Raw genomic sequence first — 27,998 nt, 5'->3', positions numbered from 1 at the left:
AATTGATTTGTTTACGTTGACGAATGAAGCGTGTTTTGTTGTAAGTAAAATATATTTGAGTAATCAATGGCAGATAACGGAGTATTCAACAAAATCCTGCTGTACGGAAATTGTTAATCGAGCGATGAAAATCGTATAAGATTGCGGACTTGGTAATTACCGAGGAATGCGAGCGAAAAATTAATAATAATAACAACAATATTAATGATGAGCTCAGCGGAATAGAAGTTAACAAACAGCGTCGAGGAGTCCGATGTTCCCATTAAATGCTGAATAGTTATATAACCCATACTGCAATGCCGATATGGATGCAATGGAAAAAGAAATAAATAGAGTGCGTTTTATGTAACGATCAGGTGAAGCACATGAGGCATGCGTGGAATGGATGACGAAGAATTACACAACTTGATGTAAACATTGGGAGATGTGAAAATTTCACTCACCGAAAGATTGCGTCTTGTTTTCTTTATTTGAATAGTGTGCGAGAATGTGTGTTGGTTGGTATACGTTTTATTTATCCCGTTGAGTTGCGAGGAATAGATAATGCGAACGAACTTTGTCCACTACGAAAATGTTCTTGTTTACGGTCGAGCGAAGCACTTGTTCGTGCCGCTAACGTTCAGTTTTGCGGTTGTCACCTCGGGATTCACGAAAGGAATCTTCTTTTTCGAACGTGTTGTTTATTTTGATGATGGGAGACGCGCACGGATCGAAGCCACCATGCTTGTTTATCGCGAGGATCGTGTGACTCACGCTCGCCAAACAACAACAACAACGCGCTCTCGACGCGGTTGAGGTGGAAGAGAAGGAGTAGCGATAGAGATGCTTGCTGCGCGATGGAGAGACAAGGATGCAGAGTAAACAACAAACTAACAACACGGCAGTAGCAGCAAGAAGCACAATCACATCTGATAGTCTCGTGCACTTGTCGATCCCGGAAACCGGAACTATCGCACTCTTTGTTTCTTATCCGTGCGTATGGTTGTCGCAATCGAAGGAGGTCTTCGCGCGCTGAGATGTCGGGAAAAAGTGTGACTACTGTCGGAGAGGGGCCCCCTCGGATCACACGGCCGCCAGGTTTTTCAGCTAAAGGTCACATGAATATACATTCAATAAAAGTGGCGGCGACGACCAATCGTCGACCGTCGATTTCGTGTGGCCGCCAATCGGAGCCCTCGTCTTAGATGTAAACACAAACAAGTACAGGATTTTAATGAAAATTGCAACGTCAACTCTCCCGAGTCCGAGCGCAGAACAACACGCACACACTCCTCGTATATACTACTTTATTTTTAGATAACGTGCCTTCGAAGTTGCTGTTGTTGTTTTGGTTTTATTAACACATGTACTACAGCACTCTATGGATGCTATTGATGTTCTTCTTTCTCTATTTGCGGTGCTTCAAACATTCAGGATTTTGTGGTAGGCACGCGCGCGCCAACGTATGTTTCTGAAAGAGCACTGAACAAAGTTATTCTGCACATTCCACCATGCGTGCCAGTTGTGTTGTTATTGTTTCTTTCTCTCTCGCTCTCTTCTTTTCTAGGTCCCTCCTCACGACCCTGACGTCAGCGCGAGATAAAAACGTCAGCGCTGTTTTCATGTGTTGGTGCGCGTTTTGGCCTTCATGGATGCAAACAAGAGCACGTGATCGAGCGAAATGGGCGCCATCTGAGTCAGCCTAACAATCGAATATTCAGAACACTCCGCTATACCACCATCGTATTCACACATGTACTTTCAGTTGCCTATAAACGAATCGTATCTTGTATTAATATACAGGGAGCCCTCGTTTTGTGATAATCCCATTATTCCTAATTTTATTTTCTTCTACACTTAAAACCTAATTATTTCAAGACCTAATTCGTGTTTATTAAGATCATGATAAAAATTAACAAAGCAGGACAAACAAATGTTCCATTTTTGTCATCTTTTGCACTTTAAATAGACGATGGTTGTTAGATAGACAAACAAATAAACAAAGAGGGTAACAATCATGATATCGTTTCGTAACTTCAGGGACTACAAAATAACACAATTGGAACAGATCTCGTACAAAAATATAAATTTGTTCTGTTGAAGACAACTTTGTATTCAAAATGCACCACGATGATTAAGCTTTAAGAACATTAGACCAAGACAATGTTATTGATTATGTCAGTTAACTCTTTGAGGGTCGGTGGAACACCACTTTTTGAACATGCTTAGTGAGGCATTTTTATAATTTTATAGAAAATGTCCAAGATAGAGGAATTACTCATTAATTTGGATGGTAATTCAAGGGATGAATTTTGATAGTCCATACCATCCGATTTTGATTCAGTTGACGAACTTGCCTAGAAATTTAGAAACTTGAACGCAGCGCGGATTGTCCCATACAAAACATTTGAAAAGAAAATTCTGTAACGAAATGGAATGGAAGAAAAAAATCAGTAATATTTTACAATTATCACAAAAGTAATTTCAATAATAAAAAATCTATTGTATTTGTTTCTATACATACAATCAATTTTAATTTACTAAAAAAAGTTATATATATATATAAACATTTAGTTTCAATCGAAAATGTAACGAAAATTTCTATAAATATTATATTAGTAAATTGTACATTCACTTGATATGCGCATGCAAATGATATTAAAGCAAAAAAGCTTAATATTTATTTGTAAAATTGGTAAAAACATGTTTGGATTTTCCACGAAAAACCGTAAACATGTTTATATAGATTTAGAACGATGATTATATGATTAGGAAAATATCTGTAAAAGTAAATAATATAAAAGTAACTAATTTTAATATTTCTGTAAAATTAACTGTAAATGATAAAATAAATTAGATTAACCACAACTTGGATTATATGATTAAGAAAATATCGGTAAAACGAACTGATACAAAAGTAAATAATCTTAATTTTTCTATAAAATTAGTTGTAAATAATAAAAAGAAGTTTGGATTTTACAAAAAATGGAAAATATGTTTGTATACATTTTGTAATTATTCAAATTGATACAAATAATATGAAAAGACAATGGATTTTTTCACGCAAAATAGAAAATATATTGTTTAAATTTCTTGATAATACCAATACCAAATATCGGTAAAATTAATAGGAAATAATAACAAAATAAAAGGAGTTTCCACGAGAAATTGTAAATATGTTAATTATATATTTCTTGACTATTTTATTAACTGTGATTATAAGATTAGGAAAATATTGGTAAAATTACATAATTATTAAGAAATTAGGATTTTCCACAAGAAATGGAAACATTTTATAATTTTCTTTACTATTATAATAACTGTGATTATATGATTAGAAAAATATCGATTATGTAAAATAATCTATAATAAACTGGGTTTCTTGTAAATTTTATAAAGATGTCTTAATTATTGAGAAAACAATAATTTATAACTGTTAGTGAAATCAGTGAATTCGTAAGAAACATACTTGAAGCGTGGTAAAATAATGGGAAGTTGTGAAAGAGTTGTAATTATCTTGGGCAAATTGAATGGAAGATTGAATTATGTTCAGAACAGAAATAATTGAACTTGTTACGAAGCACGCACTTGTTATACAACACGAAAAGTTAATATATGTAATAAATTATATAATAAGTGTTAAAAAAACTGAAATGACTCAATTAAATTATTAGATTAATCAGAATATTTCTTATTACACCATAATTATTATGATATAGATATAATATTATAGAAAATACAGTCAACTTTTGAATAACACGATTAATTTCGTTCTATTGAAAACCGTGTTATACGATTTTGTTCAACGGCGAAAAGTAATGCTTATCGTTTTATACGAATACCGTGTAACTTAAGTATATACATAAGTTTGCCATTATATTATAAAATTATACGTGATTTTTTGAATACTTTTCTCTATAATATTACATTTCTGGAGAAAAACTACTAATCGTCTGTTTTATCAATTAACTAAGTTTCCGGTATATTCAAAAATAAGGTCGTAAAATGAAACGCTTGGCGTTGCTATCATTTATTCCACTGAGCATCACGAAAAACAAAAGTTTAGAGTGTTACTATAGCAACACGTTACGCTTTCTTCCGAATTTAAAAGAAAGTAAACTGGAATTGAAAGAATTTACTAAATAATTAAATTTAATTAAATATTTATGTATTGCATAATTGAATAAATGCGGTTTTAATAATGTTTTTGGAATTATATTGAAGCAAACGCGAAGATTACATTTAGAGTTAAAACGCATATTTTCACATGCAGAAATGCAAGCCCATTGTTCTCCGGAATGCCATTCGTATTATTTATAGAATAATTGGTCAAAATGTACAAGAGAGACACAAAAATCGTAAACAAGTTAGTAATTTGCTTTGAACCTACGCCAAAATATCTTAAACGTTTTTAATAAAGTCATCTTCAGACATGCAAATAATACAAGTTTATTTCCATTAGGATAGAGGACGTGCGATGATTCAAAATCCGCCACAAGTCAACAAAGTATATTCTACTTCCCATGAAATATGCATTCCGTATTTTCGCTACGTGATTTGGGGAAAAACTAATAGAATTTTAGCGCCTCTGCCCTACTGACACCAATATGCACAGAACCTTTTATTTTGAGATTATGTATAAATAAGACAATATTAAGGATGGATTTGAATATTCATGAATTACTTCCAAAAAATTATTTGCTTTTTTAAAGCTGTAAATACGTTTGATCCAATTGTAAGATTTTATTTATACAGAATACCTCGCATAGTCCGGGTAATCGGTTTCAACCATTGAAACCGGACTAATCGAGGACTTTCATATCGCATAAAAAGTAACTGTACATAAAGAGATTTATGTATACAAAGATAAATTTTGTGTACTAATATTTAGATTTTAAATCAGATTATAGTGAATCCGGACTGATTGAAGTCGGACTATGCGAGGTATATATAATTATAAAAGTTACAATATTTTTATTATATAGTTATAGTGTTATGATTTTCATTTGTAACTTAAATATTTGAAATTATATAGTTACATGTATTTATTTATTATGTTTCTACATATATTCTTACTTTCATCTAGTTTTCTCGCAAAATAATCCAAATATTTTAGGTTTAATCTAATTGCAAGATCAAAAAACAATCTTAACGGTTAATCCAGTTAAAATTATATAATTACATATATTTGTATGTATCCTTATATAATAATTAGGAGTAAATAAGTGGTGGATTGTGGAAGATCATTAACTTATCACATATTTTGTTTATTAAATAAATATCAACTAAAATTTCCATAGTCCGGTTCGCCCAGTATCTCGGCCTATTTGAAACCGGACTAATTGAGGAATTAAATAAAATAGAAAAAAGAAGACCGCAAAAAAAAAGATCTGATGTACAAAAATAATAATTTTGCGTACTAACTTTCGAGAATTTATATTTATTTTGATCGATTCAAATTTTGTTTGTTTTTGACTATAGTGAATCCGCACTATACGAGGTATTTTGTAATAGTATAATATATTTCTCTTGTTTACATTAATAATATAATTTAAATACTCTGCAGTTTAACAGATTAAGAAGTTTTGAAATATGTATGAACTTTGTTAATTTTTTCAAAGTTTAAACCACGAATTCTATACATTTCTATTTCCATGTCGAAAACACATCGATTTTCGCCGTGGATAGTTTCAGTTGGAATATCTACTTTCACTGCAACTTTCACCTGCTCTTGTATTTCTAACAGATCTTATTTTATGACTTCTTCAAAAATATGTTTCTTACTATATTACAGTAATAAGATCAAATATTATGGCAACAGGATAAAATGAAATTTGCGTATAGATTTTTCAAATTAAAAACAAACTGAGTGCAGTCATAAAAATAGAATTATATCGTAATATAAGAACTATTTGTAATAGAAAATTTTATGATAATTTATCCAAAAATATTTATAAAAATTAACAATTCTTCTAATCTAAAAATTGTTTATTTATAACACACTTCATATGTTTTTTTTTATATTTCACTCAAAGCTCTGAAATCTACTACATACTAAGTCTCATCTTTTATTCTTTTTTTAGTTTGGATAACTTTAGCCCTACCATTTCATGAATTATTTAAGATCTTTTCTCCGTTCACGCTCTCAATGTTTTCAATAATGCAATACTCACCCATTGGGAACTTTGACAATAAGTCAATAGTCGATATGTTCTTCATAGTTCCATATAACTTATGTTAAAAATACTTTTTTCGTTTTCTTCATGTTTATTTTAAGTAGATATTTGAATTGAAAAGTATTGGATTTCTTAGAATTTATATAAATAAATCAAATATCAATACAGCAAGAAGAAATACATTAAATGTACTGTAAAGAAAATCTAAATTATTAGATTAAATTAAAAAAAAAATACAAAAAAAAATAAGATAATAAATATAAGACGGATACTCTTTATTATGATTATATAAATATACAGTGGAACCTCGCTTAACGAGCATTTCGCTTAACAAGCTAAATTAATTGTAAGAAAAATGACTCGCTTAACGAACGACGTTTCGCATAACGAGTGATGATGAAAAGAGAAGTCCCGGATGTTTCACTATGCAAGTATTTCACTAAACAAGTAAAAATCCGGAAATTTTTGAACGGATTAAACTCGTTAAGCGAAGTTCCATTTTCTTGTATATCTGTTTCATAACACCTTACTCAATAAGCTGATTGATTTCATTGTGTAAATATGCAATACAGAGAATGGTAATTGTTAAGGGGTGACGTGTATGTGAGCTTGTCGCTCATTTAGCATATATTTTGTATTTAGAAAATACAAAATATATACATGATGTTTACAAGATAGAATAAAAAAAGCTTATTTGTTATGGAATGTGCTCATATGCTAGCTGAACAAAAATGATGTGTGTTAAGTAACATATATATGGCGCCTCTATCGACAAATGATTTTTAGGAAGTACCAACCTTCAGACGATACCTGTCATAATTTCATGGCAATCTGACGTTTAGTTCACAAGTTACTGTGGTTTTAGTAACGATACTTTTGTAATTTTCAAATCAATGGAAAAATCTTATGTATCTGTAATTACAAATTATTTTTATATACTTTTTTGTTATTATCTGGCCAATAAATTATTATTAATATTCGTATAAATTTGATAAAGAAGTGAAATTATCAATTATTTTATTTCTGTGAGGTTGTAATAATTATTAGAACGTCTGTCATTTTCTTTGCAACTCTTTCAAGCGAAAACCTTGATTTTATCTAGGAATGGTTAAAAAATGCTCCATATCACAGTTAAGTAAACCAAATTGCTGTTTGCAACGATCACGATAATAAAATTATAACGGTATAATGACAAATGTTGAATAACCAGAAATGCACAAGAATATTAACCTGGAAATAGCAATATACAAATCAAGAAAGTAAGAACTTTAAATTAAGATTAAGAATGCTTAATTGAGGAAGCAATCAACAATATTATATAAACAAATAGTTTCGTATTTAACTGTTATTATAAACGTTATCAAATTTATTTTTAAGATTTAATTAATGAATAATGTAAAAATTATTATTTTCTGAATTAGTAAATACTATATTAGGTGTTAACATCAGTGCTGTCCGTTTTTTTTTAATTAAAAAATGCGCGGCAAAAGTAAATATAAGATATTGTGTTTGCTTTTATGTTACAACCATTATTTTTTTGAAGGCGTGTATCAAAATGGAAGTGAGAACTTTCGACAGCCTCTTAATCTGTTCGCGATATTTTACGTAGTGTACGGCGAAGATGCTATGAATGAAAGGACAGCTCGTCGATGGTTTTAAAATTATTAACTTTTTTTTTTACGTTGGGAAGAAGTTCTGCATAATAAAGGAGAATACATTCGAGTCACTAATGTAGTATGTATTTGTTGTAATTTTCTGTTATTGTGTCCCTTCATCCTCTTAATTTGGAAAGACGGACATAACTTATGTTAACACTAGGGTTTATACAAAAACCGGTATTTAAAAAATCGGTATTCTACAAAATATAAAGAGAAAGAATTTATATAAGATTTTTACATATTTAAAAAAATAAAACGTAAATAATCGATAGTGTTACATAAAACTATAACAAAATAAGTATATGGAGTATATGAAAAAAAATGAATAAAATATTAATTTATTCCTTCTTTTTCTAAGAAAATGATGTTAAGAAGGAAAGAACATCTGCAGATCTTGTTTTGCATATAAAAATTTTCATTTTTCTGTTTATAGCCTAATGCTATAAAACTATTTTTTTAGTGTTTTAGGGCACTTCTTTAGTTTATTGAAGATAATTATGTATACATTGTTCCATATCATTTTTTAAAGTTATTGTTCTTTCCTGATTTACCGTTTGTTTCATGAAACTTAGTATTTAACAATATTTTATGTAAAGAAGATTTTTTGTCAAAATAATTAATTTATTTTTATATTTAAAGTATAGGTTATAAAACCGGTTTTTTTTTTCTTGAATAAATTTATTTTTCAAATTATATCAAATCTAGTTTTAAGAAACCTGGTTTTAAAATCAGATTAACTAACACATCAAAATCTGTCATAGCGCGGATTCGATTAGTACCGGATTCACTATAAAGACAACTGCTATAAGTGCTATTGACCATAGGTCTGTCCAAATAAGGTTAATATTTCAAAAACCAGCTAATTATAGTGCGGGATATTGGTGGAACCGCACTTTGCGAGGTATTCCTATTTGTGTATCTCTATTTGTAATTAATAAAACAATTTAATATTATAAAAAATCAAAATATGATTGCAACATTCAACATTCTTCTTCAATTGATCAAATGATAATTATCATATAATATAATGTAATTAGCAAATACTAATTTTTGTATCTTTCCTGAACTGCTTTCATAAATTTGATAATGATTGTACTCAAAAGAACAAAATGTTTGCTTAATGATAAAAGTAAAGTTTGACCTTCAATAAAATAATTATCATATAATTAGCAAATTCTAATATTTGATTTTTTTTCTGTACTGCTTACATAAATTTATTAATTATTGTATTCAATAGAATGAAATGTTTGGTTAAATAATAAAGGTAAAATTTGACCTTTAATAAAAAGTTTATTTACACCGATAAATATTATTGCAAATCAACATTCTTCTACTGAATACCTAAAATAAAGAATTTATACGATTATATTATAATTGTCATTGGTTAGTTTCTAAAAAAAGTATAATTTAAAATTATTATATAAACTTTTATAAAATAAAGGAGAAAATGTCGAAGGTCAATTAATATGAGGCAATTAGAAAATTCTCACATTGTAAATTATTCTTAATACGAAACAAGTAATTGGAAAGAAAAGGAAGGTGCACACGAGTTAATTATAAATGAAATATGAAAATGTCCATTAAATAATAATATAGAGACACATACAATTTCCTTTGCTAAGTAATTTACGATGCAGAAACAACGTACTTGAAAGTTTACGATTGGAAAATTACCGGCTGCAATGTAAAAGTTCATGCGACCTGTCGCAAATACCATATGCATTATTTCTTCTTTCTTTTTTTGTGTGTTTGTTCGAACAATTTGAATGTCATTGGTGCAAACTGCGTGCATTTGGTTGCATAGCTAAAGAGAACGATCCAATCGAAACGAAGAAGTAATTCCCTTTTCGGGGTTTCTTTCTTACAAGGGTTTCCTGTTACCTAAATGAAAGAAAAAAAAAGGGAGGATAATAATGTTGCCCACGGTTCTTCCACCCTTGAGACGACGCAACAGGTATCCTCGGACGTTGCACGTCATCCCTTCTCTAAAGACTACAACCAACCAAGTGGAAGCAAAACAAACCGAAGCCAGTATTCCGTCGACTTTGTCGGTACGCGGTTCGTCGGTATCGAATTTATCTCGACTTTCGTTTAAAGGATCATCGACAAAGTAATAACAACAACAAAAAAAAAACAAGTTTCAGAAAACTGAAAAAAAATAAAAGTTAGTTCAGTGCTCGTGTTTTATAAGTTACTTTACATATTTCGTTTTTTCCTGAACGGAGAAAGACAGAGATTTAACGCAGATCACCAACGAAGAAAGTAAGTTTATGTTCTTCTTGGAAGGCTGATAAGAAGAGTGACTGATAAAAAGTTGCCGATTTCGGTTATCTTCTTTTAGAAGAAACAAGCATTTCGCATCACTATTTATACATTTCGAATAATCTTGAGGTGAAAAATGCATTTACTTGTTTCGTAATAAGTTGAAACCTTTCTTTAATTTAACTGAAAGTTATGGATAATTCTTAGTATTAAGCTAAGAAAAGATTAATTGCCTTGTTGCAGCTTTATCTTCTGATTAACTGTTTCCATATAAGATTATTAAATAACTTGGGAAATCGTACAAAGAAACGAGTTTAAAATGTTAAAGATTATAAAAGAAGGTGAATCATTCGAATAAACCACAGTACGGTTGATGATGAAACGAAATAAACAGAAATCGTTATTATTTTTATTATGAAGAACTTTAAATATTCATTTAAAATGAGAATTATTTATATTATTAAATTACTAGTTTCTGATTTAATCCGAATAAAAAATATATGAAATATATTATATAATTCAATGAACTAGAAGGAATTTTAATAAAGGAATACTTGAGAGTATGATTGAAGAATGTTTGTCATTTTGTCATTTAATTCATTAGAAACAAATGTTGAGTAACTGAGTATAATTAGAGTCAAAGGAAAGGTCTAAAACGATTATTGAAGGCATTTTAAATAAATTAGATTTTGTCCTTAAATTATATAAATAATTAACAGTTAGAATCAAAATGATTGGCATTAGTTTGTTTCCTACTTACGTTAATTCTCTTCTAACATTTTTTTAATTGTAATTAAATAACAGTAAATTATTTTTTTATTAAGTTACAAAAATAATTACATTCAATTTTTTATTTAATTAACTTTTTTTATTACATTTTATGAACAAAATATGGTATAATAAAACTGATTGAATAATTTTTTATGAATCAATTAAATTTGTATTAAATGAAAATCACATTTAATAGTTTTTGAACTTACTGTTTATAAGTTACTTATTCAATTATAGTATTAGTCAATCAATTTTAGTTGTATTTCTTGAAATTTTTTGAAAATGTTACTTTAGATTATATAATTTCATTTAGTATTTTCTGAAATAATAATAATATTTATTTCAACTAACTTAAATAATACAATTTAAACAAAACAACATACAAAATGAAACTAAATTGTATTGTTGGTCTTCCCTGTTTTTTTTCTTATTAGACATTGCGTAAAATATCTTAAATATTGATTAAACTTTGATATACTCTACTATTTTTTTATCGTTTTGTTTATTTTTGTTAATGAACTTTTTTTATATAAAAAATCGTGTTATTGGGTAAAAATTAACATATTTGGCAATAAATGCATAAATAAAATGAAAGAAAAGAACACTTGAAAATTTCTGAGATGTTAACCAAATGTAACAAAAATTTAATTTATTATTTATGTTTTACTTAACTTAATTAAATAGAATTCAAATTAAATATATTCATGTCACAAATTGAGTCAATAAAAATAGTAAAAATTAATCATAAATGTATTACTCACTTGGAAATAACTTACATGTTGAAATTATTAAAAGCAAACAAAAATTATGCTAGTAATTATGTTTTTTCCAATTTTTGGCAATAAGTGGAATGTTTTTGACCATAAGACAAAAAAAATAAAATAAAAACGTTTCCCATCGGAAATCTTCCAACAAATAAATATAAATTTAACTAAAAAATAACTTAAAAGATAATCATTCTATAGCACAAGAAAACGAACTTTGATTTAGTTTCTAAACTGTTTAAAATAAATTAAGAAAATTTGATTTTTAATATTTTTTGAAACAGTAACAAGTACTGTTACTGACCATTCCTTATTCTTAAAACTAAATTTAATTAAATCTTATTATTTTGTAAATTTTAACTTTAACAAGGGAATTAATATGAATTTGGAATGTGCATGTATTTTCTGTTTTATAAAATAATTTAATATCTATGATTTTATTTCTGATTCCGTAGAGACTTAAAATAAGAATCAAATAATGAATTACTCTATTTTTATCTTTGCAATACGTTTGATTTGTTTTGTAAATTATTTTGTAAAATAGTAAAAAAAATAATCCAGTTAGTTTAAATTGAATAGGAATTTGGCTGCATCATTGGTTGAAAGTAAAGCTACGACACTTATATTTCATTAGTTATTATTTGTGTGAAATCATTAGTTCTTCAAAATAAATTAAAATTTAACAACATCTATATTATATTCCTGTATAGACTTCAAATAAGAATGAAAAAATTAATTTTTCTTTATATTTTAGAAAATAAATTTAAGCTAACTTAAATGGGATAGAAATTCATATTAAATCTATTAAAACATGGTGAAATTAAACACATATCCCTGAATTTACACCATACTTTCTTTACACGTTTTTGCTTTTACACAATTTTTCATTAAAAAATTACAATTTCGATTTACACATTTTTCTCAAGAAGAAAATCAGAATCTTAAGATAATTACAAATTATTAGTATTAATGTAACATGAATCAAATAATTAAATATTGAATTTTTATCTTCGGCATGAGTTTGAATACTTTATTGCAAAAAAACTGTTAATTAACTTATTTCGTATAAGGAAATTAAATAGAATTTAAATGGGATAGGAATCAAATTTAGATGCATCATTCGTATTAGAACTCTTAAACGTCGCTCGAGAGGAGAAAAGCCACGGAGGCTGTGGAAGGGTTCACAACAAAGGGGAAGGACCCTTCGCATTCCACGCCTTTGGGCATCGGTGGCAGGTGTTCCGAGCTTATAGCCGCTCGATGACGTTTAATTGAGTCAAGGTTGATGTGCATTTCGAAAAGGCCACCGAAACGAACAAAAAAAAACTAAATTTACATTCAGGTTTCGATCGCGATTTCCAATGCAAATTGCATCGACTTTCCCGAAATCGCAACGAGAGAAGGAAAGAAGTCCCCGCGTGTCGGAAACGCTTTCGAATTCCTTTTGAAAGACGCCCCTGATGATCATCATTACCGTCATCATCATCATCATCATCTCTGATGAAGAAAGAGTCTCGCGCTCATGCACCGAACGCGTTGTTTCCCTTCTGTTGTGATTCGAAAAGGCTTCCTAGGATCGAAATACAAACCAGGTCTTATTGCACTTAGCGAAATTGAGCTCGACAGGTCGTATCTGTTTGTGTTTGTCGTTCCGTTTTGATTCTTCTGTTGCTTTTATTTCAATTTTTTTATTGTAAAATGCTCCGTGTGTCTCGTTCGGGTTCAATTTAAAGCGAAATGTCGTCTCGGACGATTTTAAAACTTGGCATCGGTTTCGTTTGAACGTGTGGCTGTGTGCTTTCTTCCATTCGAAAACAATGATCTAAATCAATTGCGTCCGACGACCTACATCAATCAATTTCACCAGCAGGTTTAGGAGATGTATGTGCTTCGAATACATCGCACTTTTGTAATTCGTCATTTGGAAATACCAATTGGATTTGATTAGAGCTTTTTTTTATTGCATGTAGGTTGCATTTCTATATTTAGCTAATGAATATACACTACCGAGTCTTTCAATAACAATAATTACACATTACACAATAATTACATATAGTTTTTATGGTTGTTTTAAGTTAATAATTTAAAAAAGTAAATGCAAATAATTTAAAGCGTTTTTCACATTCATTTAAAAAAAAAATTTAATCATTCATTAATTAAATTTTTATTTATGTTTCACAGATAAACTTATATGTAATATATAGACCGTTTTTTTAATTCAGGTATTTTCAAAAAAGTTTTTTTTTTAATTCTTTACAAAAATTTAAGTTTACATTTAAAAACCACTTTTATAATTTTACAATAAAAAAAATAGGCAAATCATAGTTATTATGTAATTTCAAAAAATGTTTCTTAATGTAATTTCCTGTAATATATTAATACAATCTTTAACTTTTTTTCATTACTGACTGAATTATTTCTATGTTTGATACGAAAAACGCAAATAGATGTATTATAACTTTATATATTAGTAACTAATTTTCTGATATCAACGCGCTTTGCAGAATGTGTAGTTTAATAATAATTTCTAAATTATGATGTGAATACGGAACGGAACACTTCGTATATTCTGAAATTTTCACGGAACACCTTGTAAAAAACATTCAATATTTATTTAGTAATTATTTCATTCCAATTTTTCACTTTCCGCGGAATATGACTATAATCTAAAATAATTGAAAATGAGAATTACAGAAAGTAATTTAGAATTTCTTCATGTATTATTAAAGGAATTTTGATATCAAGTGCATACAATAAGTAAATTATTATTTTTATGTTTTGGACGCATTTATTTATATTTCAAAATTTATTTTCTCAGTCATTTCTTTTTATAACTAAATTTGTATAGGTTATGCTTTTATCGGAGATGCTGTAATGCAATTGCATTCGGTTATGATTCAATGCTAATTTTACAGCAAATGTTGTTTACAGCAATATATTGAACACTTATACTGTGGATAACTTAAATTGCTACATCTGAACAGTAAATAAAATAATAATATAAATATGTGTTTAAATAAATTGCGTAAAACAATCTTTAAACAATTGTATCAATCAAAATCAAATACAACAATGTATAGTGTGGATTTTCATCAGTTCGTATTTAGTATAGTCCGGATTGAAAATTTCAATAGAAACTATTTTTTTAATGAGCAAAATAATTTGTAAAAAATTAGTAGACTAATTTTTTTACTCATAAATTATCGTTCTCTTTTTATAGAGTGAAGTCTCTTTTTGTGCGGTTTATTTTTGAATATATTTAATTCCTCGATTAGTACGGTTTTAAACAGTCCAGAATATTGGCGTAACTTATTACCTCACGTAGTGCGGTTTATTTGAAATAATTTAAATTATATAAGAAAAGATACTATGGATTTTTTTTGGTAATCATTTGATGACGTTATATTTTTAGATATATTTAATGAAATGTTTTTCAACAAATTTTTCAAAATATCGATGACTTTCTGCAATCTTTCAGAGGTCAATGCGAAATTGTTTGTTTATATTTTTATCAGTATATTATTCATTTGATAAGAAAATACTTTTTTTTTGTTTCACCCTTGAAATAATATTATTGTGCTTATCGGCCTGAGCATTCTATTTGAATTGGTTCTTGAACACCTCGGTTCCCGAACTAAAATCTTGTTTCCGTACATAATTTAAATATGTTTTCAATAATCCATTTTCTTTATGTACTAGTTTTCATTACTGTATAAAGTTATGTATTAGATGCAAATCCAATTACAAAATCAAGTAAATTACAAATACATACGCAACGAACATAAGTTCCCGTATTTTCATTATTTTTCATTAAATACTATAGGAAAATAGTGAATATTCAGAAACAGACAATGTTTCTATTATAAAGGTTTGAATAATCTATCATATGAGTTCTGATAACATATTATATCCATTTTACAATAAGGAAAATTAGGTTTCGGTTTTCGAACAACCTTTAGTAATAAATTATGTTGGACAAATTACACAATCAATATTTTGCTATATTTAGTTTTTTTTTTATGTCTACAACACTTTTTTTGTACGGAAGTTTGTTTTAGTAGATTATCAATATTTGTTTGAATGGAAAACTGAACCCCTTATGTCGAGATTCATGTTTGCATTCAAGTAACAGAACACCCTTCATTGATAATCTCTCTTAAAATAAGCACTTCACTTCCGTTTATTCATGTTTTACTCCAGACTCAACCCTATATTATTCGTAAATAGAATATAGGTAATCTAATTTTAGAATCATTTTTTACTCATAACATCTTATTTATTAATTGTAATTTTTAGTCTATATTATAATTTCTAAATAGTGATGTGAGAATGGAAAGAATGATCCTTCACACATGTCATGTGGCCCAGAACGGCTAAGAATATGGCCCCACAAAAAACGTAAGCTTATAAACTTTATAAGTAGTGTCTGTAAACACTAGTTTTCTTCCAAAATGAAAACTAGAAGGTTGAATATTCTTGCATTACACAAAAAGCCCAAATAATTGGATAATAGTTTGGAGATGCTTTGTATTTCTAGTGTATAAATAATAATTTACAAATTATGTATTGAAAAATTGAAACAATGATACTTATGCAATTTACAGAAGTAAAAAAACTAAATTTAGGTTAGAGTCTAGTTAAACGATGAAATTGTACAAATTTATTTCATCAATTGATGGCATGATCATTTTGTCTCCCACTCGGGTTAGATTAGGTCATGGTTGGTTAAATTAGGCTAGATACCACTAAACTACTATATGCACATTGTAATGAAAAAAAAAAAAGAATCAATGTTAATTTTAGTGAAGCCAATTTGCAGTCCTAATTGTGGGAACTATCATAGAAGTAAGCTATTATCTAAACTAGCTTTGAATATATTGTTTTGTAAATGAAAAGAAAGTGTATGTTGGATTTGCTGTTAACGATCACCCATTTTATAGTCTTTTACAATAATTAACTTTTCATAATATCAAGAAAACTGTGCAATTTAAAGTATAAATTTATTAGATTATGTAAATCAGATCAACATTAGCAAATTCCAATATGTAAATATTTGGACTAATTGATATTTTTGTATGCATAAGCTGTGATTTATAATATAGATTTCACATTTAACGAGGACAAATTGTGCAGTGAAATTAGAAACCGATTTATTTACGATTTAAAATACATTTCAAAATAGAAAATAGAATATTTCAGCAAACAAAAACTGTCCAATATACTCCAGTTTGAAAACAAACTAAATTTTAATTCAGTAAAATGAAAATGATAGTATTTTAAACATAACTTATCAATTTTTTCTCTCTCTTTTGTGCGTTTTTTATTGTATGTATTTAGTTTTTCGATTAGTTCGGTTTCAAATAGTCCGGAATATTGGCGGAACTGATTGCAATTATATGCACATACAATTATTATACTTTGTGAAAAAACGTGACAGTGATTTTCTTGTAAGCAGATTTAGAATATTTTATCTGTTTTGTATGATTTTCGTGAACTTTTCAATGGATCTTGCAGTATTTGTCTTGTTTTTTACCTTTTTGACAGTAATTATGCAATACATTTTTTTTTATTAAACATATCCACAATTATGACAAAATGTTGTTATTTTAAACCTAAATGTTGTTATTTTATGTTGTTTCTGAAAAGTTAATCAACGAATTTGTTAAATTTATTTATTTACTTTTATGTACAAATTATCAATAAAAATAAAAATAAAAGATATATTTCTTGAAAATATATCTATAATGGATATATACAAACTTCGATTGTTGCGCCATCTCGCGTACATTATCAAACCAGTAAAAACGTGATTAAAAAATTGAAGTGTTCATTGGCTATGGTCGTCTGTATCATAAAATCTGATACGAAAAGTGACAGGTTCGAATATCACAAAAATTGGGGGATGAAAGCAACTAAATGGTGGCTGTAATGATAAAAAAATAAGTATCATATCTATACACATCTATAATAATTATATAAAAAAAATACGTTACGCAACTGCGGTTAAAATACTTATAATCTCTTTTGGATTTCCTTCTCGAGTGACCTTGTGGTACAAGTGATAACAATACATTTTGATTTAAGAACTGCAATGTTAATAAAATTTTGCTCTTAGATCATTAATGATGTTGCCCTGTTGTAATAATATAAGAAATACTGTAAACATGTATGTAGTTGTAGGTTTTGTTCTCAGAATTATCGTGGGAAAGTGCACAAATTATACGTTAACTTCAAATTAGTTGTAATTTGTATTATATTATTAATATGTATTTTATTATTCTAGACATTACTCTCTTATTAATATAAAATAACTTTAAAAATTTGAAATTGATTCAAATTGGAAGCAATATGCTAGAGTTTAAATAGAAATAAATAAATTTACGTGTATTTTTATGATTTTATATAACTTTATTGAAATTCTAATTTCTAAAAACACTAATGAATACATTTTATAATAATAAATACATTTAGGTGGAAATAATGTTGGTTAATATCATAACTGTTTCTAAGTATACAATAAATTTAAATACATTTGATAGTCAACTTAAAATAATGTTTTAATAAAAATGTAATTTAATAAAATTAAAACGAAAAGAACATCGTAGTAATTATGGTGTGGCGCCTGCCACAGGCGCAATTTGCTCAAGGGCGCAAAATTTGACTTTATACATTTAAATTTATTTCATTTGGATTAGATACTTTATACATTTGGATTAGATACTTAAAAGAAAAATGAGCTAAAACTTGTCTTCAACGTGTCTTCAAATGAAATAGAATAAAATTGAATTTTTTTTGACGATACTGCAATTTTCTACTTAAAAGAAGATTGAGCTAAGACGGTAATAATTTTCCGGTAGCACGGAATATCTGTAACCTGTTGAATGCAACTTTTATTAATTTTCTTTCACTGTCTTTTTTTGCATAATTATGTAATTCTGCGGGCGCAAAATACGATACGGTTGTTTTACACAGCATGCACCTTGTGTTTCAATGCTAGGAAATATATATTACCCTTCTCAGACCTTTTATTTGTGTTCATTCATTACTGTGTCCTTGTCACGATAGACAGTCTTAACGTTCTTTCTTCTAGAATTTACTTTACAATTTTACATTAATTATTCGTTCTATGTGGCAACACAAACAACAATACACAATTAATCGTTGGTTGAGTTACTCATAATTTATTTGAATTAAACATCATTTTAATTGCAGATTTCCATAAAGATTTGGGACGATAAATATTTATTTACACTTACAACATTCAGTGTATGTGACAATAATTTTGTCTTTATATTTTGAATTATAGTTAATTTTTTAATTAATATTTCTTTATCATTATTTTTTGTTTAATATACAGTGAAACCTCGCTTAACGAGTTTAATTAATTCCAAAATTTCCGGATTTTTACTCGTAAAGTGAAATACTCGTACAGTGCAACAGTTTTTCCCATATAAACTAATGTAAATTACGATAATGCATTCCATGCTGGAAGAAAAAAGTATAAGTTGGCCTCGATTTTTCATAGTTTTGCTATTCATATCTATGGTTATTTTTAATATTTGGCTTTTTATTAGGAGACATGCAAGTGTTATTAAATTTTGCACATAAAAAATCACAAATAACATGTCTGAACACAAGTTTGGAAATTTTGTGATCACAAACAACACTAAGATGCAACTAGAATTACCACTAAGACTAGGAGCTGTTTTCCAATTCACACACGGTGATGTGAGTTTATATTAATTACTTGTATCAATTCGGGGATTTGGTGGAGGTCTCTTTTTAATATTTGTTTATATAGAAAAGCGTACATAGTGTGTTTATATATTATTATAATGGTTGGACACAATACATTTGTGTTTTACATTTACAGCAAACACAAATTATATTTGTATAAAGATGACAAACAAAAATCGAAGATGGTTAATATATTCAAAAATACACATAGTATGTACAGAAATTTTCAAAATTATGTAGAAGGCGTACAATCCGAGACTTCTCTTCTCATCGTCACTCGTTATGCGAAACTTAGCTCGTTAAGCGAGTCATTTTTCTTAAATTAATTTTGCTCGTTAAGCGAAATGCTCGTTATGCGAGGTGCTCGTTAAGCGAGTTTCCACTGTACATTAAATACTGTGGAATACCTGTATAATTTATACTCGTGAAACACTCGTTAAGCGAAACAAATTTTCACTTAGAAATCAATGTGTAATACATGCGTGACATGCTGAAAAAATACTCTTCTTATGTATTCACTTATGACAGTCATCTTGCGGCTTTTTCTTCAGGGACATTTTTGCAAGGGTTGTTAAATTTTGCATACAAAAAAAATCACACATAATATGTCTGAACACAAGTGTAATTTTGGAAAATTATGTAATATGCGCACAATCCGATACTTCCCTTCTCTTCATCACTCGTTATGCGAAACATTGCTCGTTAAGCGAGTCAATTTTGTTGTTTTTTTTTGTTCGTTATACGAATTACTTGTTAAGCGATGTTTCACTAAATATATATATATATATATGTTTTTTGTACATTTTTTTTGTTCCTAATTGCTAATATGATACAACTATATTAACTATTTTTTATACAGTGGAATCTGGTAGAAATTTCGATTCATTAAAACCTATTTTGTAGAAAATGTGAGGAAGAATCGTTTTCAAGAATTCCAGTTTATTTGATTCACTATAGAAAAATCTAATAAAAAAAACAGAATTTACTTTTTAAAATAGTCTTATACAATATTCATGTATTATTGGTTTGTTATAGTTTGGGTATTTTTTTCTATTATAAAATTTAACAATTTGAAATTTGATATTATTAATATATTATATAATTTATTTGTGAAAGTAACATGATTTAAATATTTTAAATCTGGAAATGAAAAATATAAATAATTATCATAATAACATTTATTGCAATTACTAATTTAACAAAATATTATAAGACAAATAAAACAAATTGATTTTCTGTAAAGAAAATATAAATATTTGAACAATATATTAATAATTTTGGGTTCACTTACTGCATTTGTAGATTGTTTTTTTAAAAAAATGTAACAAATCCAATTACGTTCGAACGTCAGTTCACTTGGGTTAGTTTCATTTTCTAAACCGTCGTCGTCATGTGTGTTGAATTACAGGGAGTGTGAGTGTATTCTTTAGCTACATAATATATACCTTGTACCATCAATCAGTAATCAGAGAGCCTTGGTCAAATTTACCTACTGCTCCTTTTATACATGCTTTTTTTTATTACCACGTCTTGTATTACTTTTTTACATTACTTTTGATTGAATATTCTATGTCCGGTCATTTGTAGTCCTTATATTTGAACCTTGTTATTCCAAAATTATTCACTATCATGTAATTATATAACTATGTACACTCAAACCTGTTTTTACACCATTTGAAAATAACACGGTTTTTCTCATTTTGTTTTCATTTTATTAGTGAAACAATAATAACATGAAAATTATGGAGAGACCCCGTTATACAAATTACGTCGATGTTTTCACGTTTCATTAAATTACGCGGCAGCTAATTAGATTATCAGTAAAGAAGAAAGTCTGATCTTTCCAACGAAGTTGAATGTAAACCATCTTCTCGTTTTATTTAAATCCTTTAAAATTCCTTTAATTAAATTGCATCTACGAATGAACTTGCTGCTAATAACAACTTACGAGAAAGATAGCAGATAGTGCATTTGCTGATATAGGTGAATTATCAGACAAACATCGTGAGGAAGACGAAATAATATAGGTTATTTGTGCTTCTGTTGGAAGTAAATCATCTAGTGATGACGACGAAAAAATTTCGTTTTTTCACTCACTCATTGTTAGATTAATAAAAAAGTTGAAGCCTTACTTAGCAAATTGGAAAACCATTTTCTTACACATGATCCTTTTGTTGAAAAAGCAAAATTACAAACAATTTTTTTTAATTATATTTTGTTTTTTTTTGTCAAGAACCAATCTTCTGATATTCACATTTACTGTGTTTATTTTTATACTAATCCTTCAGAAATAAATCTACGTTGTAAGAATATGTTTGAGTGTATTTTCTTTTATTAATATTAAATTTGTATAGTTTTTGAAGAATTTTATTTACAGTCTATCAAATATAGCTGTTTTTTTAATATCATAAATTACTAACAATGTTTTTTTTTAAATCATTGACCCTGACTATTTAAGAGATTTATTTTGGATATGTTAGAAAATAGTATGTTGTTTATTATTATATTTTAGTGAAAAATTATTTTCCTATGTTATATAAATATACGCACTTGATAATTTTGTATTTAATTAAATAGAAAGTCATGGGCAAGTTTTCAAACAAATCTCTTCACTATACTAATAATTAAACGCTGGTAGAAAGACTGGTTTATAGTAATTTAATTGATATTGTTAATCACTTACATATTTATATTTTTTAAAATAATGACTTCCTATTTTTTTATTTAATTACCTAATAAAAATAATAATTAATAATATTCTTTATTTAGCAGAATATACTGTACATGTATATAAAGTCATACAAATTCCAGAAAAGAGAAATAAAGATTTATGAATAAACCTTGAAAATAAGAAACATTCTATAATAAAATTAATAAACAACAACAAAAGAATAATAATTAATTAACAATCTGGCCACAGAGTTATTTAATTATTTTTATGCTAGTTAATTTTATTTTTTATGTTTATGAATTTTATATAAGTAATAATTAATTGAAAAAAATATAAATTTAAGTCGTAAATCTATTATTTAATTACTTCAAAATACGAAAAAATCATTAACACATTTGAAGTTGTTTTATAAACATTTAATTGTCTTAATATTTATTTAATTTTTTTTGAATCGTGTAATTTTATTCACAATCTGTTTATTTAAGATCACGGTTGACATTTAATGGATAATCTTTCCCGGTAGATAGTTACCAATATGATTAATTTTTTTAATTTGTTGGTTGGCTGTCATTTTGTAGGTTAACTTCAGTGTATTTTGATGCTCTGCGATTCCACTATTTCCTTTCACTGTGAATCTACTGCTATCCTTATCACTGTCATTGTCCATCGACTTGGCTGAAGGTCCATATGCTGAACCTCATTCATTTGACTGTCCATCTGTGTTGAATGATGGCCCTATTGCTACCAGGATTTGAGCCTGTGCCCACTAGCACGTGGGTAGGGCGACTTAACCATTCGGATATTAGTCGCCCATTTATTAATATAACAATTTTTATTGATCCAAAACTCTCTTAATAAATAGTAAATAATCTATAACATCTCATTACTGGTTAAAGAAATAATTATTAATAGGTTTACAATTATTGTTTCTATCACAATATGTTATTATGTAAACGTTTTCATATTATCTGAGTAACTTTTTTATATTTTTTTTTGTTAAAATTAATTACATCAATAAGAATAAATATATAATACAAAATATTTATTATTTAATTATGAACGTATAGTTTCATTTGTATTTTATGAAACAATTATTTCGAGAGATTTGAGTAAAATTCATTTATTTTCAAATCTTGTTGAGATGATTATGGTTATGTAGAGGAATTTAATAAATTATATACAATATTTTGATCAAACTTATGTATACATTTAAATTAAAGCAAATTGAACTTGTTTCTGTGTAAAATAATGATTGTTATTAAGCTATAAAACATATTTAACATAATTCAAAGTAATATTTATTTTACTGAAATATGATTTAATATGCTCAAATTATTTCTTCATTCTTGTGTAGATCCTATATATATATTGTTTACAAATTTGATAACAACTATATTAATTGATGCTCTAAACTATTTTTAATATAGTTCTTAGCTGTATTGATTTTTTTTTAAGTTTTGGTAGACATTTCAAATCATTAAAACGAATTTTGTAGAAACTGTAGAAGAATCATTTTGAAGTTTTAAGAATTCCAGTTCATCTGATTCACTATAGAAAAAATCTAATAAAACAGAGACTACAGGTATCTCCCGACTTACGAACTAGTTCCGTTCTAAAGGGTTGTTCGTAAATCGAATTTGTTCGTAAGTCGGGGGAATTTTAAAAATTTCAAAATATACTTATCTTACCACACTTTATCATGGTATATATGTTAAATTTAGTATTGCTGTATTACTTCAAGACACCACAATTATTTAATAAAAAACGACAAAAGTAACAATTTCAACAAAACAGATTGTACATCTTCCAAAATTATTATATTTTATTAAACAACTTATCAATTTTTTTGTCACTATATATCACCTTGTAACAAGTTAGATCTTTTAGAATTTTGTTCGTAGGTCAGGGAGTTCGTAAGTCGGGGGATTTACGTTTTTAAATTATCTTATATCTCTAATAATTTATACTTGAAATATTTCTTCATATTTTTTTTATAGGGTTGATCCCAAAAAATAAATTTATAAATTGTTATTTCATATTTTTTTCATAATATCTCATTGTAAAGCAGCTTTTTGTATATAATAAAACAAGAAGCTATTTAAAGACATTGCATAGTTAAAATAACTTCCGAATGCTTTTGTCCTTCCCACAATATTACATCGATGTGATTCATCGACGAGACAGACGTATTAAAAAATATGGAACATTGTCTCCTTGTTTTCTCCGAGCGATATACAATAATAACGTTGTAATTGCATTTTAATTTCATACATATTCACCGATTGATTTTTTCATTTGTAATACGGCACAGCAAGTATGAGGATCTTCTGGCTTCATCCAGATGCGAGGATTAAAAAGAGAAAGATAGAAAGCCGGTGCGTGCATCGCAATGCCATGGGAAAATTGAGCAGTGGAGAAAGAACAAAAAAATGTACACCGTTTCATTGCATTGTTTGATTCATCGCGATTTTACTTCCTGCATCATTCTAATCGTTGCGTTTTCTCATTTTTTCTTTTCAATATTGCTTGTTTCAGAATTCAACAATAACTCAAGATGGTTTACGATTGCGGCGCCTGCATCGCGAAATATTTGCTATGCATCTGGAACTTCCTATTCTTTGTAAGTATCTATTTTTTTTTGATATATTAATCAGTTCTGATGAACTTTTAAAAGTTCATATCTTAGTAAATGTTAAGCAATAGACAAATATTTTTTTGCTAAATAGATAAAGTATATTTAATTTTGTGTTTACTGATAGATGGCGCTACAATTTTTCATTTTTACATTATAATTATGAATATACCGGTTAATCGAGTCAGTCGCTTATTAGGGACAAATTCTAAAGAGCGGAAACAAAACCGAGCAAATAACAAATGAAAGTGTAACTTCGGATAATTAGGCTAACCGCTTAATCGGGACAAATATAATAGTCCTGATTAGTCCGGTTTCAAACAGTCTAGGCTATTGGCGGAACAGTTTATCCGCAATTTGCTTTATTAGTTATTGCTAGTTATTTTTTCATTCATAAATTATTTAATTTTTTGTTGATCGAGAGATGGCGCTACAAAATATGTAATATCAATGCCAACCATTAATTATTTACAGACTAATAATAAATTAATCTTGAACGGAAGATGGCGTTACAATTGAACATTGACTTATGACGTAAATTTATATAATTTACTGTACAATTATCAAACAATTATGTAATTATTTATTGATCAATCAAAAATTTCATAATTTTCTTCATACCGAGAGATGGCGTTACAATTTAATATTAATTTATACTTATTACCTCATAATTATTTTACAAAAATCGTATATCGAATCAACTAGGGTTTCTGAAAACCGGTTTTTCCAAATAAAAATCTTAAAATACATAAACTTTTTGACACAAAATCTAATTATTAAAAAAAAAACCTTGACCGCTACAATTGAATGTTAATTTTTGAATTGACATTTACAATTTATTAAACATTCGTATAATTAATAGTGTAAAACAATAATATTAACTATGTGTAGATTAGTGCATATATGAAAGAACTCAAATATCTAAAGCGCACTTCAATTCAATCTAATACAACTTTGTTGAATGACATAACGATGGGTTTATTTATTTGCGTATTGGTTACCCACACTATACATTGGAATGAAGCATATGCATTCACAAATTGCAACAGATTATTGAGATGTTCTTAGAATTATAATTACTTACTCATGGGCATTAATTATTCCATAAATAGATCATCAAACACATGTGTTTAAATACGATTTTTTGCAAAACGAGTGAGGAAATATTGCATTTTCTCATGTTTCAATTGCTAATAATAATAATAATAATTAGTGTATAGATTTATGGTCGAAAATTAAAAAAAAATAGTTTTACATTCGTCATTCCTTAATATAAGTGTGTGAATCATACACACATTTTATTATCTATGCACATTTCATTATTTACTATCTATTTGGGTGTACCACGTGGATCATATCTCGGTCTACTTTTAAAACAATGGAAGTTTTAATTAAGTTACAAATCATATGATTAGTTCAAAATTCTTAAAATAACATATTTTTCAATTACGTTCAAATATATTCAGGAATTTTATAATATTTAGGCGGAAAGGTACAAATTTGATCCAATAAAAATTGGTGTTTTTTTTAAAGTAATAATAATGTTGTATAAAATTGTGTAATATATACTGGCTAAAAAGTTGACAAAAGTTTAGTTTTTTTGTGTACTATTTAACAATTGCAATAATTAGTATGAAAATATATGTGTCATATTAAAAATAATTATAAAATTTATTATTTTTACTTAAATAATTAATTTAGTTACAATCTATATAAATGTGTTGTAAATTATAGGAAAATATTTAAGTTTTTAAAGGGGTCCACCTTCACTAAAAAATGAATACAAAATATTTGTATTTTGTTGTCTTTATATTATCATTATATTAAACTTTTTGCAAATAATTGTTATAAATTATATTAATTAAGGCTTTTAAACTAGCTCTTGGAATTTAACGAATTACACAAGAACGGTCTGGTTAGAACAAGTATATTTTATTGTACCAAATAACTCAGCATTGCAGCTAATTGAGAGTGAAAGAGAGAAAAGCAGCATTTCTTAATTGATTAATACGTCGTTTCCTCGAACTAGAATAACGACCTTTTGATTCACATATCATGCACTTCGGAAATACCATTTTAACCTACGAATTTTTCTTGCAACAAATATTTCATATAATTTATTAATATTATTTTATTATGAGGATCTACTGGAAAATTTCTCAATTCCAGAAACTGATTTTATCATATTTTTAACAGTTTTAATGATATAATTGTTTAGTACGCATGTAAATGGGTAGCTAAAACGAATAGTTATTACGTAAAGTTATTCAACTCTGGCAAGGAGTAATGTATTGAAATTGGATGTAGTATGCGTGATGGAATCATCATCATTAGAAATCGCGTGCGTAGAGGTGTACGATGATTATGCATCGATGATGTGCATCGTTTGGTGCGATGAAATCTCCAGTTTCCTGGACTCTACGAAAAAAAACAGTATAGTTTATTCCAATCTACTGAGCATCAAGATGATGAAATTTCACCATTTCCAGAATTTTATAATGTGGTTATAAATTAGCAAATTGGATGATTGTTCCATTACATCTTGTTTGCGTTTCTAAATATTTACAAAGCATTTCAACAAATTTCTTCCTACATCCTTGGATTAATTGTAAACAGACGTGATACGCGTTTTCCTGTTTTTTTTTTTTATAGGAGTTGCTTCAAATTAATGTATCTTCTATGAATAGAATATTAGAAAACGTGTAAATTTGCTTAGATTTATTGCGCAACGCAAGTAAATTATAGATGTTGTACATTCGTCGTTTGTAATTCGATGCTAATTAGTACGTTATATTGGATCAGTCTAACAACTTTCTCCCCAAACGTTTGCAACTAAGTTGCTTGGCTTCGTAGTTTCCAAAACAGGGAAGCTTACAAACGTGAACGTAATTATTTGCAATGTAAATTAATTACTATTTTACTTTCATTTGATGTTTAGCCAAATTGTTTTTGTATTATATATGACTTTTTATATTTATAGTTAAAAAAACATTTGTACAAATATACGGTTGATTCAACAAGGAAACTTGACTTTATAAAGAAAAAAAACGATCAGTGAGCCCGCATTAATTAAAGCCGCGCTATGCGAGGTATTGCTGTATGGTGTAATCATCTATGTATAATTTAATAAGATTTCCCACAGTTTGTTTATATGAAAAATGTGTATGTCGATCAAAAGGTACAAAACTCTAGGAAAACTTTTTCAATATTTTCAAATGAATGTGCTGATATTCTTGCCAAATGTTCGTTTTTCATTGATAACCTGTAAATATTAATGTTTCTATAATGTATACTTAAGGATTATAAATAGGTTTTTTTGATGGAGAAGATTAAGAATGTATAAAAAAC

At 27.7% G+C, this 27,998-nt stretch overlaps 2 protein-coding genes across 2 annotated transcripts in view; one reads left to right on the top strand and one right to left on the bottom strand.

Annotated features, from left to right (window-relative positions):
• Window positions 1-1,736, bottom strand: part of LOC108569988 (protein CREBRF homolog) — a 21,933-nt gene extending 20,197 nt beyond the window's left edge. The window contains exon 1 of the mRNA XM_017931790.1: window positions 444-1,736. The gene's annotated coding sequence lies outside the window, so the exon portion shown is untranslated. The remainder of the gene's footprint in view (window positions 1-443) is intronic.
• An 8,094-nt stretch (window positions 1,737-9,830) lies between these two features.
• The window catches only part of LOC108569987 (CD82 antigen-like), a 32,088-nt gene continuing 13,920 nt past the window's right edge, over window positions 9,831-27,998 (top strand). Inside the window, exons 1-2 of the mRNA XM_017931789.1 lie at window positions 9,831-10,075; window positions 24,554-24,638. Coding sequence (XP_017787278.1) covers window positions 24,573-24,638 — 66 coding nt within the window. The 5' untranslated portion in view covers window positions 9,831-10,075; window positions 24,554-24,572. The remainder of the gene's footprint in view (window positions 10,076-24,553; window positions 24,639-27,998) is intronic.

Source organism: Nicrophorus vespilloides, unplaced genomic scaffold (assembly GCF_001412225.1).
Source record: "Nicrophorus vespilloides isolate i.1.1-1 unplaced genomic scaffold, Nicve_v1.0, whole genome shotgun sequence".
In the NCBI taxonomy this organism is placed as follows: Eukaryota; Metazoa; Arthropoda; class Insecta; order Coleoptera; family Silphidae; genus Nicrophorus; species Nicrophorus vespilloides.
This window is presented reverse-complemented; position numbering and strand designations above follow the sequence as displayed.